At 35.8% G+C, this 20,699-nt stretch overlaps 2 protein-coding genes across 4 annotated transcripts in view; one reads left to right on the forward strand and one right to left on the reverse strand.

The window, feature by feature from the left end:
• The window catches only part of AAMDC (adipogenesis associated Mth938 domain containing), a 57,608-nt gene extending 42,111 nt beyond the window's left edge, over positions 1–15,497 (forward strand). For both annotated transcript variants that reach the window (XR_003044414.1, XM_025042552.1), the window contains one exon: positions 15,304–15,497. The gene's annotated coding sequence lies outside the window, so the exon portion shown is untranslated. The remainder of the gene's footprint in view (positions 1–15,303) is intronic.
• INTS4 (integrator complex subunit 4) overlaps positions 1–20,699 on the reverse strand; it is an 84,896-nt gene that overhangs the window by 12,727 nt on the left and 51,470 nt on the right. For both annotated transcript variants that reach the window (XM_015600508.2, XM_006926648.3), the window contains 7 exons: positions 20,159–20,301; positions 16,570–16,685; positions 13,969–14,102; positions 12,776–12,933; positions 6,231–6,324; positions 3,692–3,772; positions 1,441–1,571 (listed from right to left, as the gene is read on the reverse strand). In XM_015600508.2, the coding sequence (XP_015455994.1) occupies positions 1,441–1,571; positions 3,692–3,772; positions 6,231–6,324; positions 12,776–12,933; positions 13,969–14,102; positions 16,570–16,685; positions 20,159–20,301 (857 nt within the window). The remainder of the gene's footprint in view (positions 1–1,440; positions 1,572–3,691; positions 3,773–6,230; positions 6,325–12,775; positions 12,934–13,968; positions 14,103–16,569; positions 16,686–20,158; positions 20,302–20,699) is intronic.

Consider the following 20,699-nt stretch of genomic DNA (forward strand, 5'->3'; position numbering starts at 1 on the left):
CCCTGGAATAAGAAAGAAACAAAAAGAAAAACAGATCTAGCAAAAATCAAGAAAGAAAAAAAGCAGCAAGAATGCATACAAATGGAAAATATAAAATAATACAGCATGAAAAAAGACCAATGTATTAGAATCTTATTTAATGACGTAAAAAATTAAATATTACTTTGTTGGATGAAATGAAAAAGAGACAGAACAGCAAAGTATATTATGATTTGATTTATGTTAATATACACACATTTATAATCTACCCCTATTTATCAGGCTTGGGAAAAATCTGTTGACCACTGTTCTAGAAAAGGTAGATTATCAGAGGACCTTCACTTAATCTGCAATATTTAAATTTTTACAGTAATAATATATAAATTGAAAAATACATCTACTTTCTTTAAATAAAAAAGTATAGATGCCAACACAAGCACCTATCTCTTCTCAGCAGTGACTGAGTAGTAGGGATGAAACATCTGTTAAATGAATGTATAGATATCACTAAGATAAAATTAATACCTGAGTTTATCAGGTCACTATCAAGATAAGTGGAAAAATAAATATTCAGAATGTCCTTTCTGATCTGTATTTTTCAGTGCTTAAACACCCACATTTATTTCTCTGTACCACTTTTAGGCTGACACAACTGCTGAATCAAGCATCAGATGTGTCTTTGATCTGGCAATGAGTTACATAAATACTGTACTATATCAAATCTATGATGCCATTATTCTTAAGATAATCTTTATTTTGTGAAACACCAAGAAACAGACCAAAAACCACTTTCAATCAAACTGTGGCACACCATCAAAATTCCTGATTTCAGAGAAGTTAAAATAAAAAAATGTGGATTTTTGAAGTGATGAAATATGGCAATTCTCCTTATTAGAAAGTCTAACAGCTACCATTATATTGAACTCTTACTATGTACCATGTACCATGCTGAGTGCTTTTACATGTTATTCAATTCATTCTTCATAGAAACCCCATGATTCAGATGCTGCTGTCATTCTTGTTTTATAGAGAAGGAAACAAAGCACAAGAGAAGTTTAAAAACCCATCCATAATCAAATAACTAGTAAGTGAAGAGGTCAGTATTTGAACAAGGTAGCCTCACTGTACAATACATTCTCTTAATTTGTCTTTACTGCCTGGGAGAGAGCTTACTAGTCCCTTCAAAAGAGAAAAAGTGGTTTCTGGTACTAAATTCTTAAATCTATCAAGGACCATACAAAATGTCCTTGTACCCAGATGAAGTCCTATGCTATGCTGTAGGCATAGCCACTGGAAGGTTTTTCCAGGGATCTAATCTAACCCAATATCTGAAAAAATTAATATTAATATCCCTTAGCCAATCTTTCCTAACTATCATTTTACTTATAATTAACCTTGGTGAGATCTCTGAATGTCTTTGAAAAGACCATGCCACCCCTTTGGACCAGCTGCACATCTTACCCTCGAGTAGTTCGTGCTGTTACTATAAGTTGCAAGGCTTTGGCCTGCAGCCTCATGTGATGTATAATCACCACCTGCTTATTCTCCACACCACTGTACATGAACTCCATTTTATAGGTCTCTTCCATGATCTATAAGGAAAAGGTAATTAACAATCAGTGAAAATATCAAGTCTTCCTTGAGAGCAGTACAGAATTGTAGATGAAACTCGGAAATGAGTTTTTTTAAATGCCTATGCTTTAATTCTGAACTGATATTTTTTTAAGTGCCTATGTTGAGAGAAATTAATTTGAAAGAAATTTATTTTTAAGTGTTGAGAGAAATGTATAGTATATCTTACAAAAAGAGAATAAATTATTTTGTCAATCGAAAAACAAAGACTTTCTTCTTGTAATAAAATCATTTTAGTTGATGATGTGAAGATATGAAAGTTTAATCACTGACATAATTGTAAAGCACTGCTTGTTACCCTAAACCAAATTCACTGTGCTGTAGAAACAAATGAATATATGCTATGTATGGAAACTCAATCCCTGGGAAAAGTCTTCAAGAATATAACATCAAGAACTGTTAACCACCTGTTAGTCATCTAGACAGACTGTTCTACATGCCTCATCTGTAGAAGCGAGTTTGGGGAGGGAATAAGTGCAGAAAACAGAGTCTATGACCTCAGCTCAAGCCTAGTGCATCTTAAGCTCTTGCTCTATTCTATCCAAATCAGCTACTCCCAACTAAATGATGCTTCTCTTCCCTTTCCTTTTTTGTGCTTGTCTTCCTTTGAAGGCTTTGGGGTCAAAGAAATAACTCTAGGCTCTCCTACAACTGACAGTAAGACAAGTTACTTAATTACACAGTACTTCTGTTTCCCTATCTGTAAATAGGGAAGAAACAGTATCAACATTATAAAATCTAAAGGATTAAATGGGGCATGAAAAGAGCCTACCACAGTATCTGGCACAAAGCAATGGTAACTCTTTTCCTTTCTTTCTTCCAGACTATTGCTCCCTGATCCCCTCTCGTATAATATGGCCCACTTGGGGATTTGAGTCATGAAGTTCTACTGCCTAACAATAAGCCACATAGCAGGTCTGAGAGGGAGTTTAGATCAGATGAAAGATGAAGCAGAGCAGTGAAAAGAAAACAGACTCTGGGTATCAGAGGATCTGGGCTCAAATCCCTGACTCCACTACTTATAGCTCTATGAACTTAACTTTGCTGAACATTAATTGTTTCACCTGTAAAATGGGCTTAATACTTATTCCTACCTATGGGATTATTTATTGTGAAGGTTAATTAAAACAAACTTAAAATCATTTAGTGAGCTGTAATGTAGCAATCACAGTTACCATCATTAGCTTCCTACTGTGTCATAATCCCTCAGTCATATACAGACTCGCTATATGGAAGATTTGACTCAGAAGAGTTCACCAAATCCCAATCCCTAAGAATGAAGGAAAACTTGGGGTGGCTCCATAGTGTAGTGGTTAGCATGTCTGCTTTACACGCAGGAGGTCCTGGGTTCATGCCCCAGGTGGAGCCACGGACCATACCCCAGGTGCACCAGACCCCACAGGTACGCCAGAGCCCCAGAGTGCACGCTGTGAGCATGTGGGAGGAGATGCCCCGCCTTCAGAGATCCAGCTCTTAAGGAGAAACGGCAACATCCATAGATCAGGTAGGGGCGGAAGTGGCGAGGGCGGAGGAATTAAAGAGAGGGGAAAAAAAGAATGAAGGAAAACTGTTCAAAGCTAGAAAGAAATAAGCCCAAACAAAATAAAATGAAATGCTACTTAATGAACTGAGGAAAAACATAAGGATGTTTTAACATTCAAGAGATGGTACAGGCTAAAAATATAAACAACCTGAAAATGAGTTCAGCTACATTTTCGGATGAAAGATTCATGATAGTATTTACTGGATTTTAGCATGTCTGAAATACAAACTGATAATATTTTAGAACACAAAAGAATCTTGGAAATCATCTAATTGAACTGCCATATTTTACAGAGGAAAAAATCCAAAACGTTAAGTAATCTGCTCAATACCACCAAGCAAATTAGAAGCAGACCCTAAAGCCAGTGCTGCGACCTCTAATTATGCTACTTCTCATATCACTAACTTCTGTCATCATAGGCAGAAACTGGGGAGGCCACAGCAGATACGTGGAGCTATATGAAGGCTTCTGGCTCTGACTTAGTTGAGACAATCACTGGACAGAGATCTATTGAGGAGAAAGTCTCAATAAGCTTACCTGTTTTGCTGCAGCTGAGGCCAAATCACTCTGCTTCAAATACAAAGGGGCAGCCACATTCCACAGCTTTTCCTGTAAGGCCTACGAAGACAAATCAGGAAAGAACAGAACACAGAGGTCACGAAGACTGGCATATTATGAGACTTACATGTTTGTTTTGCTTTGAAAATCTACCATAATCAGGACTTCCTCTCAGTCTTATTCTTTTAAGCCAATAAGCCCTACTTAGTATGGAAAGCCAGGAGACCAGTGGTTTGAGCTAAATGAACTCCTCCCCATTCAATCCAATTCCTGGCCCAAAGGTCCTATGTTTCAGACTAGAGCTTGCAAGCAGAGTGCAGGAGCCATGAAGCCCTTACCAGAATGTCAAGGCAAGCCAGCCCAAGGCTCTGGGCCCTCCTTGTTCTAAGAGTCAATGGACTACCCTGTCTAGACTCTTCTTTCTTGACTGTGTTTTTCTTTTCTTTGCCCCACACTTACTATCCTTTGAACAGCCCTATCACCTTACTGGCATACCCAAACTAAAAGTCAAGAGCTTTCACAGATTCTACCCTCTCTCAATCTCTCTACATTCAAAAACTACTATTCAGAACCATAGGTTTCACCTTCTTTCTCTCTTCTCCAATCCAACTATATGGCCTCATCTCTCATCTCTTGTCTAAACCTCTGCTAAAGTCTCTAATTTTCACAGTCCTTCTTAATTATAGTCATAATCCAATGACATTACAGAAAACCTAGACTAACACTATCCAACAGAAATATAACAGAAGCCATGTATGTAATTTTACATTTTCTAGTAGCCATATTTTTAAAAGTAAAAAGAAATAGGTGAAATTAATTTTAACAACAGTTTATTTAACCCAGTATATCCAAGATACTACAATTTCATTACGCACTCGATATTTTAAAAATTACTAATGAGATAGTTTATATTCATTTTTTATACTAAGTCTAAACAATCCAGTGTGTATTTTGCACTTATAGCACATCTAAATTTAAATATTAATAGTCACATGTACCTGGTGACTATATTAAACAGTAATAGTTCTAGACTATAGATATAAAAAATTATAAATCGCCCAAATCATACTATCTTAACAGTTATTATTTTTGAAAATTTCCTTCTAATTATTTCTCAAATGCATGTTTTTTATATATTGAAGCCAGAAAGCAGAAGTAATTTTATATACTTTTTGGGTACATAACCTTATACCGTATTTTGTGATGTTGTTTATATAGTTCTTCATAAAGATCATTACTGGCTACAGAATATACTGTGCAGTAGAGGTCTGCCACAATTGATTTAGCTCCTCCCTAATTATCAAACACCTGGCTGCTTCTGATTCTAAGCCTGGGTCCCTTGCCTACCCTGCCATTCCATGATACTTAGTAAACAACATAATTCTGTGTTTTTAGGAGTAATCTCTTCTCTTTTCCTACTACAGAAAAGTGGGTTCTTTTCAAAGGCCTTTTTGTATTCCCATAGAGGAGACAGAAAGCCAAGGAATAAAGAAAAAGACCAACAGCGGCATGGCACTCACTATGTATCAGACACCAGGCCAAGGGCTTTTACACACATTGCTTGTTACCGTCCTTATCTGGGTGATTATTAGCCCTGTTTCATAGAAGCTTGGAAAGCCAAACAATTTTGCAAAAGGGCACAAAGGAACTTTTGGGAGTAACGAAAATGTTCTATATCTTGACTATGGTAGTTACGTAGATATACATTTGAAAGAATCTACCTAGCAGAAGAGCTCTTTAAATCCCAACCTGCTTCAGTGTACAAACCCACCTTCAGATGTATACACACACTTGCAAAACCATAAGCTCACACATCTTACAGAGAGAAATAATTTCTGACTCCTCCATTTATTCTGACTTTGAACAAATATGGTTAATCATTTTGAAGACTAATAACATTTGGAACTAAAGCCAACATAAAGTCTTATCAAGAAGGGCTCTCCTAAATCCTAAGCCTACATTTATAGCAGAACTACACTCTGATGCAGAAGCTGAAAGCTAGTGAACTAGTTTAATTGGTTTTAACTCAGCAAACTGAAACACCTTCTTGTGTACCAATTTTGTGTGTGTATATATATCAACTGACTACCTAGTATAAAATGCCATCAGATTGGCCCCTTTAACAGCAATGAAATCAACCTTTGTCTAATGTGACTCTAACAAAGTAAAATCAGCACTTTAAAAGAGAATAAAAGTTCATACAAGTTCTTTGCTAATCAAATAATAAAAAAACAATCACAATCCTTGGGATTCTAAAGAAAATGATTACGTATCCAATTTGCTCTAATTATACAGTGATGAAAGAATTCTCCCAAATCAAAAGAAATTCAAATTCCTTTATGAGTTAATAATTCTTAATTAGAGAGAAATATAATTATACCACGGAGTACACAATTTCTCCATTGCTATGTGGCTACAGAAGACCATATATTTTTCTACTTACGGCTTCAAACACTGCTGGATACGTTAAAGTGCATTCTTAGCATCACAATTATGAACATAATGGATCCAAACCAACCTTAATGAGAAGAAGCTGACACCGAAGGTAGGTAGCAGAGAAGTCGGCTACCCCTGCCAATTCAGACTGAAGTTCTCCAAGTCTTTGCAGATCCCTGTAGTAAATAAAACCCCAAGCCAAAGAGAGGATAAAGATAACATCAGTAAAAAAAATCATATCAGAGCACCAGTGCTGAAGTGGTTATAATGAAAGTAGTTCACTCACACTTTGAGAGCAGCTTAATTGATACAATTCTTTTGGAAAGTAAAACTGTACTATGTTATAAAAGTCATACATATGGTCAAATATTTTGATCAGTAGTTTTATGCTGAGAAGTCATTCTAAGGAAAATAGTCAACAAAAATGAAATGCTTGATGCCCCATAAATATTTACTTGATAAGTAAATCTTAAATATTCAAAGGTAGGAAAATTGTTAAAATTACTTTATATCTAGTCAATGGAATATTCTATAGCCATTAAAATATAAAATAATAATAAAGTGGATGATCTCAACCATGTAAAACTATATATAGGAGAAAAATATAGCAAAGTAGTTTTCTGGATAGTTATTAGGGTACTTTTTAGTGCCTTCTCCCAGTTATGCTTTATTTTTCAAATATTTTAAACAATGGACAACTATTTTTTGTACCATCAGAAAAAATTTTTTAAGATGCTGTGGTGAACTTTGTTGGCTGTCTACCCAGTTATCCACTCTCCACTCTTTCTTACTAATTGAATCCTGATTTTGTTCAAGGGAAAGTGTCCCCACACCCAATTCCACACAGAGTTTAATTGGACTAAGCCAATTAGTACGTTATTTCTCTGGTTATGTGACCTAAGTTGGCTTTATTAGTCCTAATGGAAGGACTCATATTCCATGCTTGAAGCAGGTCTGATGGTATCTCTTAATGTCTGCCTGTCTGTCTCTCCATATTTATGTCTTTATGTCTCTCTCTCTATGTCTCACTAGTCTGAATAAGATTGCTTTTAGCCCTGATTGCCTGGCAGCCACAATTAACTCTAAAAGAAAAAAGCCTTGGGATAAAGCAAATGCTGAGGACAAGAAAAATCTTTAGAGATTGAAACCTGGTCTTTAATTATATAAATGAATTACTTGAGCATATCATGTTTAGAACTGCCTCCAATTTCTATTCATGAGAAAATAAACAGCTATTGTAAGCTAGTTTGAGATAAGGTTTTCTGATATCTGCAATTAAAAGCATCCTAAATGGATAACAGGTATAGACAAAGTGATTACAACCAAATAAAACATATCTGCCTAAGGACAAGAAAATAGATAAATAGAAAATAGACACAGATAAAATAGTTGTGCCTGGGGGCTAGAATTACTAATTTAAAATTTTTAATTTTTTGAATAGATAATACAGAGCTATAGAATTATACTATTAAGGTATAGAATTTAAGATACTAAAGGATATATATATAATTAAATTAGTCTACTTTCCTATACCTGTGCACTGCTAACCAATACAGCCTTTCCAGAGGAACCACCATTATTAGTTTCTTTTGTATTCTTCTGGAGATATGCTATACATCTATAAAAAGTATTGTTTTTTTTTTCTTCTTGTCTTTTGGGGAGGGAGGGTGTATGTGTGAGACCTAACAATCTCTCTCAGAAAAACTTCATAGAAAGTTGTCTTGTTTTTAATGGAAGCATCAGAATGTCATACAGAGGTGATAATTGTGGGAAACCTGAAGATTTGGGTCATGAGAGAAATTAACTGTTTCAGGGATGGCCTAATATATTAGGTTTCACAGTAGCTGTACAAAACTGTCCATTGGACTAAGCCCCTTCCCTATAACCTCTGGCAACTTTGATAGCTAATGCTGCCTAAGAACCTTATTATACCAGGAAGGAAGTGCCCTAGAAAGAGGTACAGAGTGAATTATTCCTAAAATGATTGAAGAAATTGGGGTCTGTAGCTTATATGTCATCTCTTATGAGTTTGGGTAGCTTGAGCTGGTCCTAGAGAGCCTGCATGTATGTGGGAATCCAGCACAATAAAAAGACCCTGTAACTAGCTAGTCACACTTGTGAAGTGCTATCTTGATGGCCAGCTGGTCTCTCCTTTCACATCTCTGATGTCTCTTTTGAAAAAGCCCCAAATCATTCTACTCCTGAACCATTTCTTCTCCAGGAAGATTCTATCTCCTGTTACAATTACAGAGAACACTGACCAGCTGACTATACATTAGCTGACTGCTTGCAGCCTAGTGCTAAGTTACAGTACTCTGGCACTATAGCAATTGTTCTGAATTGCACAGAACAAGATGCAACACAGCCAGCCATGGGAAATCTGAACGACTGTACAAATAAAAATGGAAACTTGATAGACACAAAATGCTGTGTCCCAGTGTTTCCTGTCTGAACTTCTTTATTCCCAAAATCCTCAAGAAGTCAGTTTAGACATCCCTCAGGAGACTATGAACTCTTTAATGAAAAAGGTTACAAAGAGCACCTTCTATGTGCACTATTCTGGGGGTACTAGGTGTTTCCGTACTTGAGCTCATTTAATCCTTACAATGTGAACTACAATTAATCTCATTTTGCTTTGGATGAAACTAAAGATCAAAGTTTAGGTGGCTTGCCCAAGGTCACAGAATTTACTAAGTGGCAAAAATAAACCATGAACTCAGGTCTGTCTGACTCTGAAAGTCTTTTTTTTTATGTACCAGATCATACTGCATTTCATTTGTTTATTTGCTATGAAACTCTTTTCATATATTTATGAACTACATCACATATAGATGAGACCAAAACTGATTTAAAATCATATATATTAAGCCACATTTCTACAGATTTGATCTGGCAGGGCAAAAGAGCTCTCCCAGGAACATGCGGTTTAGCAATCCTTAGTTCACATGATGGCAACATGTATGTAGTATTTTAAAAATATTATAAGAATGCAAGTTTACATATATTGCAGTTTAAAAAAAAAGTTTACACAATAAGCTGTATTTGTTCATTTTAAAATCATTGTCTAAAGATAGTCAAAAAGACTCTGGGTGTGTACATCAAATGTTATTTATGACTAAACATTTCTTTCAATCTCTAAATATCATATTTACAATTAGTGTCTCTTAGTAGTTTAGGTAAAATAATGAGGAACGTTAGAAAATGCCAAATGAGTACAGAATCATGATGACTTTTCAAAAGCTATCTTCATTCTTGCACCCAGATGATTACAAATTACAAACATTTTATTTCCACCTCTTTAGTTACTGGACTAGTTCCCAGGCCACAAAACAGGCACTATTCCTTAGGGACATTAAATGATGCACAGCAAAAGAAGGATTCTAAAGAATTTAACCAAGAAATCTCACGTTCTTCAGGGTTGGTGTTTAAAAAAATTCCCATAAGAAAAGAAGTGCATTTCTTTTGATTCTAGATAAATGAAGTCCTATTTGTTTCAAAATAAGCTGTTTCATTACAAAAGAACAATTCTCTATTACAGAACACTTCTGAAGTGATGTGATTTCTAAAACAATAATGTGTATTACCAGGAACAGCATCTTAAGAATTACACGAAAAATACAAACTCTGAAAAATCAGTTCATTATTTGAAACAGTAGATAAGCAACTGCTGCGTTCTTTAAAAGACGATCCCTTTCCACCACCAATGAATTTACACATAATTACATTCATAAAGTCTGGAATGGATTTACTTACAAACTATTAAGAGCATTTCTAGTGTGTCAAATGAGCCAAAATTAGATTTAATTTTTAAAGCAAAATTTCATAAAGGTCCAACTATTATCTATGTAACTGATATTCTTAAAATCTTTCCACATATTATGGTAACCTTTACGAAAGTGTTATGAGCTTCATAGTTCGATTTACAGATGAGGGATCATGATCATGAACCTAAGAAGTGATAAAACTAAAACTAAGACTTGAATCAAGTCTTTTGGATTTTAAATCTCCTTATAGTACATGTTTCATGTCATACAAACTGTTAACCAGAAATAAGGCAGTGTGACCAGATGGAAAGGCTAGATGTTTTAATCCAGAATTTTACTGTTCCTGATCTTTGATACGCACTTCCTTCTGCACTTGAATTTCTATTCATTCTTCAGGTCATTGCTTAGTCATGATCCAAGAAGTGTTAGGTGTCCCCTTCTATTCTCCTACAAGTTCTCCTGTACTTATTGTACTGTAGCATGAAAAGCACAATACTTCATTTCTTGTTTACCTAGCTAATTCCCCAACCAGGCTGTAATATCCCTTGCAGCAGAGACTATGTATTGTTTACTATCATGTCGCTTTGACTAGCACGATGCCTGGCATATGATGGATACTCAAAAAACATAATGAATGAACCCCAGCTCCCTCACTCATTGTAAAAATGGGGTAATTCTCAAGTGATTCTTTTTAAATTAAATGAAATAATGTACATAAAGCACTTAGAAGAATGGGTACATTGTGGGCACTTGATAGAGAGCAGTTCTTGTTATGATCGAAGCAGCAGAGCCATATAAACATCAAATCTATACATTGGGAAGTGAGGTATGACCAGAAAAAAATGCCATGTACAAAAATCTTAAAAGTTCATTCCTGGTTAAGACATCATAACTAGGGTTTTCAACAAATATTTACTGAGTTCCTATAAAGCACCCAAGGTACAGTGGTAAAGACAAAGTAATTATGTCAAGTTCTAGAAACAAACAAGCAAACAAATCATCTCCCATGGCCTTCACTGAACTAAAGTAGACTTTCTATAGGTGAGATCTTGGTTGGGTAAAATGGCTGCTTGTATTAAAACAAAAGGCAATGTGTATAACAGTGAAGTTTGTTTTAAACTAGTACTAACAAGTAAATGACCAGAGTCCTAATCAAAGAAACTTCTGTATGAAACTCTAACATTTCACTTCTCAACAATGGAAAATTTAAGTTCTAAGAACCCCAGTGGTCATCTCATCTACACTTGACAAAGAATCTCCTTCACAATGGCATATCACAGGGCATCAATTTTAGAGTCAAACAAAGCTAGATTTAAATCTGGTTCTGCAACTTCCTAACAAACTATTTCACTTCCCAAAATTTTCATTTCTTCCCTGTGAAATGGTAACAATATCTATCTGCAATGTTTGTAAAACATAATAGGTCATCAATAACTACAGTAACATCTGCTCTCCTTTCCAGACCTTTCACCATCCTGGCCACTCTCTTCAGAATGCACACAGTTAGAAACATAGTGCCCAGGACTAACCACAGCACTACAACAGTGGTCTGACCAGCTTGAAACCCAGCAAGACTATCACCTCACAAAACTCAGATCATGAAGGTCACTCAAACCAAAGGCCACTTAGTGAGCACCTACTTAAAGCCTAGTCAGTACTGCAGCTGATGACCAAACTGGCTTTCTTCTGTGCATTTTGTATTAGCCTTAGTCCTAACAGGATTTTTAAAAAAGACTGTTAAGGACAAAACCTAAATGTTTATTTAGGTGGGGCTGAGTCAGGAAGTGGAGCTTATTTTCCTGTGCTCAGGGCCAACAATTTCAGATTCTAAAATTAATCACTTTAATGAGGGACGAGAAAAAGATAAAAATGTGATTGAGGCATCACTTCAGGGTCAGCAAACTTTTTCTGTAAAAGGTCAGATAGTAAATATTTTAGGCTTTGCAGGCCATGTGGTCTCTCTGGCAACCACTGAACTCTGCCATTATAGCATGAAAGCAGCTATAGACAATACCTAAATAAATGAGTATAGTTGTGTTTTAATCAAACCTTATTTACAGACAGATACTGCCCTTGCTAAAGACAAATGGGTTTCAATTTTTTTCATATCACTCAAGATGATATGCCACATTCTAATAAGGTGTGGCAGAGTCTGCTGGTTGTTTCCCAACATCTTCTCCTTCCTTCTGAGCAACAGTCACCAAATGTTAACTAAGCACTGGTCATCCAGCATAAAGACTACCTTTCCTAGCTCCTTGTATCATATGGCCATGTGACTTAAGTTCTAGTCAATAGGATGCAAGTAAAATTAAAAATACAACTTTAGGGAAGTGTCTTTAAAAGGGAGGGAGGGGAGTGGTGGAAATGATGCCCTTCTCCTGCTCTTCCCATTTTCCTGTAGGAATACAGAAAGGATTGGTAGGTTTGGATCTTTAGGCCAAGGCCGCCTGATGCAGAAGATGGAGAAACAAGAGAGAAATAGCCTAGGCCCCTGATGACCATCTCAGCTCTGTCCTGCCTATGAGAAAGAATTAACCTTTCCTCCTGTCTAAACCACTGTTACTTTGCCTTTTCTGTCACTCATCCTAAGTGATGTATGAGGAAAGAAAAATTAAAAACAGCTTCCTTGTAGCTCTTTCTAGTTTTGTACTAACCATTAATCTGGCCATGAACCCAAATAGTTTTTCTTTGTAATATCCTCAAACCACAATCTAATTCAAATATAAACAGATCATAAAACCATGTGTGAGCATAGGCCTACAAAGTCAGAAAAAGTAGCCTATGACCAACACTGGAAATCAAAATAGTCAAGTTGAGCATACCAACAGTATTAATTATTAAAGGACAGGGTTAATCATCTCACCTGATGGTAAACTCTAGCAGCTCCTGGGTTCCCTGAGGGTCTAGGTGCTGAAGACTGTACACCCTTTCAAGGCTCTGCTGCAGGAACTGATGAGAAGGATCCTCATGAGGCATGATATTGGGGGAAACAGCTGATGACACTAGTTTTCTACCTGGTAACTAAGCAAACATAGTGGGGTCATGGTGCCATCAGATTTCTGTGGCTCAGCTTTTAATAACACGAAGAAACCAGGAAAAAAAATGTGAACCAAACAAAGTAAAGGGAAAAAGAGCTAGGTGATTCAGTAAAAATCCGTTTCCTCCTTCCCCAGCTTCATTGAGAGAAAAAGAAAGAGAGAAAATGAACATAGTCTACCCAAAATAGCCGCAAGCTGCAAGGAGAAGAGAATGGTTTAATATTTTCTATTGCTAACTGAAATAAATGGGCTAATCACAGAAATAGGACTAAAAATTAATCTGTTGTCACATTTATTTTTAAACTTTATTTGATCTTTCACTTCATAGAAGAGTGGTGATTTATTCCCCAAAAAAGTTTATATAGCATGCTATAAATTTTTTATATGATAATCATAATTTTTGTTGTTAATATTAAAAGTAGTTACCTTTCAAGAAAGAGATGAGGAGGGGAGAACAAAGAGGAGTTTGCTTTTAATTTTATATCTTCTATATGTAAACTTTCTAACCATGTAGATATGTTATTCTAAATAGTTATTTAGAGTAACCAAAGGAGGGATAAGATAATACAAAGAGCTTAAGAAAAGTGACTGCACACAGTTAGCATTCAGTAAGTATTTGCTATTATCAGTATATTTCATTTAAAAATTTCTTATTTCTCTAGGTTTTAAAAATAATAAAGTCTATATTATTAAAAATAAACTTGTTAAAATAAATAAATAAATAAACCTCTTGAGAATTACGGCTTTATGTAATTGTAAAAATATATCATGGTCTAATCTTTGGTCTAAAATATATTGTTCTAGATTCCTTTTTTCTTGCTTAACATAGCGTAACAACTCAGGGACATTTAAAAATGAATCTTCTTAAAAGGTAAGAAGTGAAAGCACAGCCCAAGAGAGATAAAGAATGAATGAATGAGTTTTCAGAGAATATACAGTCTGCTTGCTGCTATTTAACAACCACAAATGACCAAAAATCAAAAACCTGAAACAAAGGCAAAAGATGTTTTCAACATACTCTCAAGGCAGGAACAAGATGAGAAAGGCTGTCCCTGAGGTAGGCATAGTGCCTGAAGGTATGATCTGAGAACAATGCAGGCATTGTTGGACAGGTTTTCGCAGCATTGAAGATAAGAACCAAAACTGCAATGTCTGATGGATGAATGGGTTAAGTAAACGTGGAGGTATAAAAGGTTGAAGTTGGCCAGAATCTGGTGCCTCCACTTCCTGCCCCCAAAATTGCCATTAAATAACTATAATTTTCTAACAAAGAAATGCAAATTCAAACAGAGATAGATTACCCCATTCCAAATTGCCCCAATTACCCCTCCAAATACCAAAGATTTTTTTAAAATAATGCTTGATGTTGCTGAAAATACTAACAAAAATTTTTGGCACATTGGCTACTAAAGCATATACTGGCACAATCCCTTTAGATAATTTTGTAGTAGACAGTAAGAGTCTTATGAATGTTGACTAATTCCACACCTCAAAATCTATTCTAATAATCAATCAGCATGAATCTTTTATAATAAACCTTAATGTCCAAAACCAAGAGAATGACTATACAACTTGTGTTTCATCTACTTGATGGAGCATTATACACATTAAAAATTATAAAGAATTAATAATATTATATCTGTCACAAGTGAAAAAAGCAGGCTCTAAAATATAAAGAAGAGGGTGGTGGCTCCACAGTGTAGTTGGTTAGCATGTCTGCTTTACATGCAGAAGGTCCTGGGTTCAGGCCCCAGGGGGAGCCACGGACCATAACCCGGTATGCCAGGCCCCGGGTGCACCAGGCCCCCCACCCCGAGTGTGCTGGGGGTGCCAGGCCCCAGGGGCACCTGGCCTCAGGTACACACTACATGTGGGAGGAGATGCCCTGCCTTCGGAGATCCAGTTCTTAAGGGGAAATGGCAACATCCATAGGTCAAGGGTGGAAGGCGGGGGGGAATTAAAGAGGGGAAAAAATATATATATACAAAGAAGATATGATAGCACCTATTATCAAATTTTTCTTGATGAAATAAACTATGTTAATAACAGCGAAATCCCAACCCCGAGCTTTTAAAAAATAGAGAAAACACCAAAATATTAACAGTTGATTACTTTGGCTAGTAGGACTTTGGGTATTAAATATGAAGTTTCTTCTACTTTTTTGAATTTTTTTCTTATGTATATTAATTTTATAACAGAGGGAAAATCAGAAACTAAAAGATAAAAATAAGTTGTAATCTCTATATGCACCCATACGGCAGAGCATGCAGTATGCCTACCCAATATCTATTCTACCCTTTTTCCTTACTAATAGAAAACTGATTTTATTCATATCCTCTAACTTCCTGCCTAGAACCTGAACCTGAGGATTGGAGCACTAGTAACAACCCTGGATAACTGAAAACAGCAGAACAAAAAAACAGAAGAAGCTTAGATCATCATCAGAAGAAGCGTGAATTAATGTGCAGCAGCTGTAATAGCACCGACTGCTTACCCCCAACTTTTTTTATGTTGGAGAAAAATAAATATCATAATTTGTTTAACCTATATTTGGGGCAATCTCTGTTACTCACATCCAAACATAGTTCCTAAATAACACAATCCTCCAACTACCCAGAATAATATCTTAATATAATAAACTTCTAAAATGTTTAATGATTTTTTTCTAATGTGAAATGACCTTCAGATTTAGCACCTCTTCAATGTCATGAAATCCAGAACACCTAGCATACAAGCCCCTCTCTGAAGAGCTAAATTTCAAACAGCTATAGTATTACAACTTTAGAGGTAAGGTCTGGGATATGCCTTTCTTAAAAGTAAATAGTCAGACATTGGCTAGTAAATCAATTACATGGATCTTTTAAAAAATTCTCCAAACACACTGTGAAAATAAACAGAATTAAGAGAGAATACAATGGTCATCTTATTTGCCTGATCCCTGTGTCTCAGTAAATACTCCCTAAACCTCAGGAACATTTGTGATAGAGCAAAGAGAACCATGGGAGACTATGAATACACTGATGTAAATGTATTCATTCCCATTACCAGAAAACAATCCAATTACACAGCATGCTGCCCATGGCTATCACACACCCATTGATCCTTTATCAGAGGCAAAGTAATCATGCAGCCTAGGTTGGCCCTATTCTCTCTTTCTGGCTGCAGATCAAGTTAAACATGGGATAAGACATAGGGGAAAGTTCATAGACTTTAAAACCAAAGATGACTGGCTTTGAATCCCAGATTTGCTGCTTGGAGAGTTATTTAGCCTCTCTAAATCCTAGTTTTCTCATTTATAAACTGGGAATAATACCTCGTTCCAGGGTTGTTTGGAAGATCAGTGATAAAATGTATAAAGCTTTTAAACAGTATGTGGAATATAGTAGGTGATCAATAAATGGTGTAAAAAATTATTAGTATCAAATGGCAAAGGTGAATTAAGATGAACTATGAAAACGAGAATGAGCTAAGAATAATAACCACCAAGTTCCATCAAGATATACTCTCACCTAAAATAAATGAGAAAAAAAAAACTCAGACCACCTAAGCTACACTACAGAAAAAAGATGCCAAAATTCCCTGCCAAGTTGGCAGCATCTGCCCTAGGCACAGAGGATACAAGCTGGATCATCCATGTCTGGTTCAGCTGTGTCAAAAAACGGGTGGGTGCTCAAGAGCTCTGGTACCAAGGGAAGCACCAGGGTTGGATGTCGACTTCCCAGAAACTTTAAGCATCTGAAATAAAGAAAGTAATAGTCCACTTTAGTAAGTTAATAAATGCTTTAATATAAACCTAAAAGTAACAAATGAACAGGACAAACAGAGACTTATCAGAGGGTAGGGGGTAGGTGGGGAGGTAGATGGCGTAAAGGGGGTCAAATATGTGGTGACAGAAAGAAATCTAACTATGGGAGGTGAACACACAGTGTAAGCATATATATGCCTTACTGTTAAACTGTACAACTGAAACTTATTGGATTTTGTTAACCAATGCCATAATGAATGAATGAATGAATATGTAAGTGAATTAATGAATGAATGAATAAATAAATAAATGCTTTAAAAAGTGCTAGGAATTAGAATCAGAAAGCCTGATTCAGAACTGCAAATTTTCAACCACCTATTTTTGCTACCTCTATGACTTCAGAGAAGTTATTCAATTATTCTGGAACTCAATTCATCTAAAAAAAATGGTTATTATGAAGATAAAAAAAAAGCTGCTATGGCAAATATTACTACTCATTATTTACCCAACAGCCTTTTCATCCACCTTCATAATGCAGGGAGGAGGCAAGGGAACTAAATGTTAGATCGAGTTATATTCAGAGACTGCAATGTGCTGATCAGCCCTACTGGCCAGATCATGAGGAAACCTACAGAACAAATAAAGATTTCTGCTGGGATTACTAACAAACCATTTACCCAAACCATGAAGGGAAAACAGGAAAAGAGAGTCCTTAAGTCACTCTTAACACAAACACAATCATTCACTCCCTGTAGATAAAACCATGGGGAACATATGGATCAAAGTCTAGGAACTACCAGCAAGCCTTTTCACATTATCTTTCACATGGTATACCCACATTATCAAAGGAAAATGGGTAAATAAAGTCTTTAGACTGTAATTCATAGGAACGAAGAATGACATATAAACTGAATTCCTCGAACACTCAGAGTTCCTTCTCAGTGTCTTTTTCTCTGTTCCTCTCTCTCAGGCTCTCTTACTCTGTCTCTGAGAGGACACCACGCTCTGTCTATGGAGTGTTGCCCCCTTTCTAATAAACTTTTCTTTTGACTCTAATTCTGGCATGTCCTTGAATTCTTTCCTGCACTCAGTCGAGTACTGTTTCTTTTGGTGCAGGGTCACTCAGGGGAATTTGTCCCATCCTGCATCAAAGAGAACTTTGATTTCACTCAGGTATCAAGTAGATAGCAAAGTGCTCAGAGAAGGCAGGTCCAGCCCAAGGGCTTAACCACAATTGGTCTAAACCCATTATGGCAATCTCATTCCCATTTCCAGTGACTGATTTGCAAGTAAATCAAGTAATCTCATTGTGGTCAATGGAGCAAGAGAGGAAGTCTGCTGGACAGCTTCTTAGGTGTAAGTCATACAGTAAAATCTCAGCTGGCTACAGTTAGCTATTAATTGGCTATCGGTTAACTATTATGACTATATGAATATCCTTTATTAACTATAAAGAACTATGCTGCACTGCTAATTATGAATATTATTTTTTATTTGTTAAGTTCTGGTTTCGAGGGTGTGTCAAAGCGAAAAGAAATATAAATCTTAATTTCTGTTCTCAATGAGTTTATAATCCAACTGAGACAAAGATGACTAACACAAGGTAATAAACTATCAAATGATATTTTGCTTTCTATCTGTTAAAGGTAGAAAAGATTACAAGATCAGAAAGTTTCACAAAGGAAATAGGACTTCACCAGGGACTAGAGAATAGACAGACTGGCAAAAGAAAGAAAACAAACACTGTGAACAAATTCATGGATATATGGGGTATGAAAGGCATCAAATTAAAAACATTCGATACTGTTAGGAAAAACACACTTTTCCTCAGTCTTGTTTTTCCTTCTGTGTAGGAAGAACTAAATTCATTAATTTTCTGACCTCTCTCAGCCCTTTTACTCACTGTGCCTCAGGGGATATTCTAAAAGTTGTAGTTTGGCCTCCAGGTGCCACTTCTTTATTTTATCTCATTCTACTCAGATCTCAGATGGAGAATACAAGAGCTATTAATTAGGTCCCCTCAAAGACCCCTAAGCATCTGGGCTTCTCTAAAGCTAGACTTCAATTCTGAGAGTTGTAATAATTTTTTACTATCTTATCCACCTCCCTACCTACAGCTATTTGAGTACTACATCTCTGAGTTGAATCCATTTTTAAATCTCCTCAGCACCTAACACCATGACTGGGTTGTAACAAGTGTTCAATAGCGTTTGTTGAATAAACTAAAGCTAAATAGAGAACAACCTCCTTCAAAACTTTCATTTATGTATCTATCTTTAGCAATGTCTTAAAAACATGCCACTGTGACTATTCCTTCACTCTTATATCACATTCTTTTTTGATATTTCTAAATAAAGCACCATTCATGAGAAGAGATGAAAAAAAATCAAGTAATAATTAGAATAGGTCACTTCAAAATCTTTCACTATAAGGTAAAGGAGTTTTCTGTCTACAATCATCCAATAAAGACAGTTTTACATAAATATTCTGAGTGGACCAAATAACCACAAACCTTATCTTAAAGCAAGAATGTTCTGCTAAACATTCTATAACATCTCTTCTATCAAGCAGAATTTATCATTTCTTCTACACTATGACACCACAAAACTACAGACTAAAATAGGTGTTTTTCCCAAATCAACCTACACACACCAAATGAATGAGTGCTCCTTGAAAACAGTCAATAAATGTATCTTGAACTGAACTGGACTGAACAAACATGAAGAAATAACAAAACAGACAACCAGATATCAAAAATTTTACCTAGAGCAAGACTACTATGGTATTTTTAGTTTTTAATATATCTTCCAAGTACCTGATTTGATCCACAGTTTTTCTACTCTTAGTAGCAAATTTTTCTGAAAATCAAGAAACTATACAGTTGGAACAATCTTGTCACATAAGCTCATTTAAATATATGGAGCACGATAACACACATTTTTATATTAAATATATGCAAGTAGTTCTTCAAACAGCAAATGAACAATGGTAACAGTTTGACTATAGTCAATAAAGCTAGATAACTGGGAAAAAATAATTGAGATTTTCCATCTGCAGACCAAAGCTCCAGCCCTACCTCTAATCTCTATAACGATAGCTGTGATCCTGCACAAAATGCAAACTACACAAAGCACTGATTAACACTATATAGGAGAAAAAGGAAATCTAATCAGCTCATCTCTGTACCTCCAAAACTTACCACAGGGCTTGGTACATAGTAAGCACAAAGCAGGCATATAAAATTTGCTAGGTGGATGAATGGACAAATAAATAAATAATCTAAACTGTGATATTCCATTTAGGAATCAGACTCCTGAGAGTTTAGTTAAGTTGAACCAGGTTTCTTAATTGAAGGCAAAATGAGAGCCATATCCTCAATCTACGATGATCCACCGAATAATGTCAACATTTTACATTTACCACATTATTGGACTCAGTGAGCAAATGAGCAAAAAATCCTTACTTCCATATGGAGTCCCTATCAGTAGGGTACTTGGCTAAATTTTTCAGCAGCTCCACCAGTGCAAGATGAATCCCTTCTTTGGTTGAAACATTAGTACAGCATAAGAGTTCATGAAGAGCCTCTCTAATATCTCTAGATGAATCCTTAAAAAAAAGAAAGATAATAATAACAACAGTCACTGTGGATTAGCTATTATGGAGGAGTATACAAGTTATAATGGGAATACAGGGTAAAGAGTCTCAATTTTCTGGTAGGGAAGGGACTGGTAGTTGAGAAGGCAGAGATGACATATGAACTGAAATTTGAAGAATTCATTCATTTGTTCATTCATTTGTTTACACAATTAACATTTATCGAGTGCTTAGTAAAGAGTCAAACATTTATCAAGCACCTACTATATACCAAGTGCTAGGAATATAGCAGTAATTTAAATCAAATCGCTGCTGTCAGGAGCTTCATTATAGTGAAATGACAAAAATAAATGACTAAATATAGGTCAGATAGTGTTTAAGTACTATGAAGAAACCATAAAATAGGTTAA

The sequence above is a fragment of the Pteropus alecto genome, unplaced genomic scaffold (assembly GCF_000325575.1).
Source record: "Pteropus alecto unplaced genomic scaffold, ASM32557v1 scaffold7, whole genome shotgun sequence".
Lineage (NCBI taxonomy): Eukaryota > Metazoa > Chordata > Mammalia > Chiroptera > Pteropodidae > Pteropus > Pteropus alecto.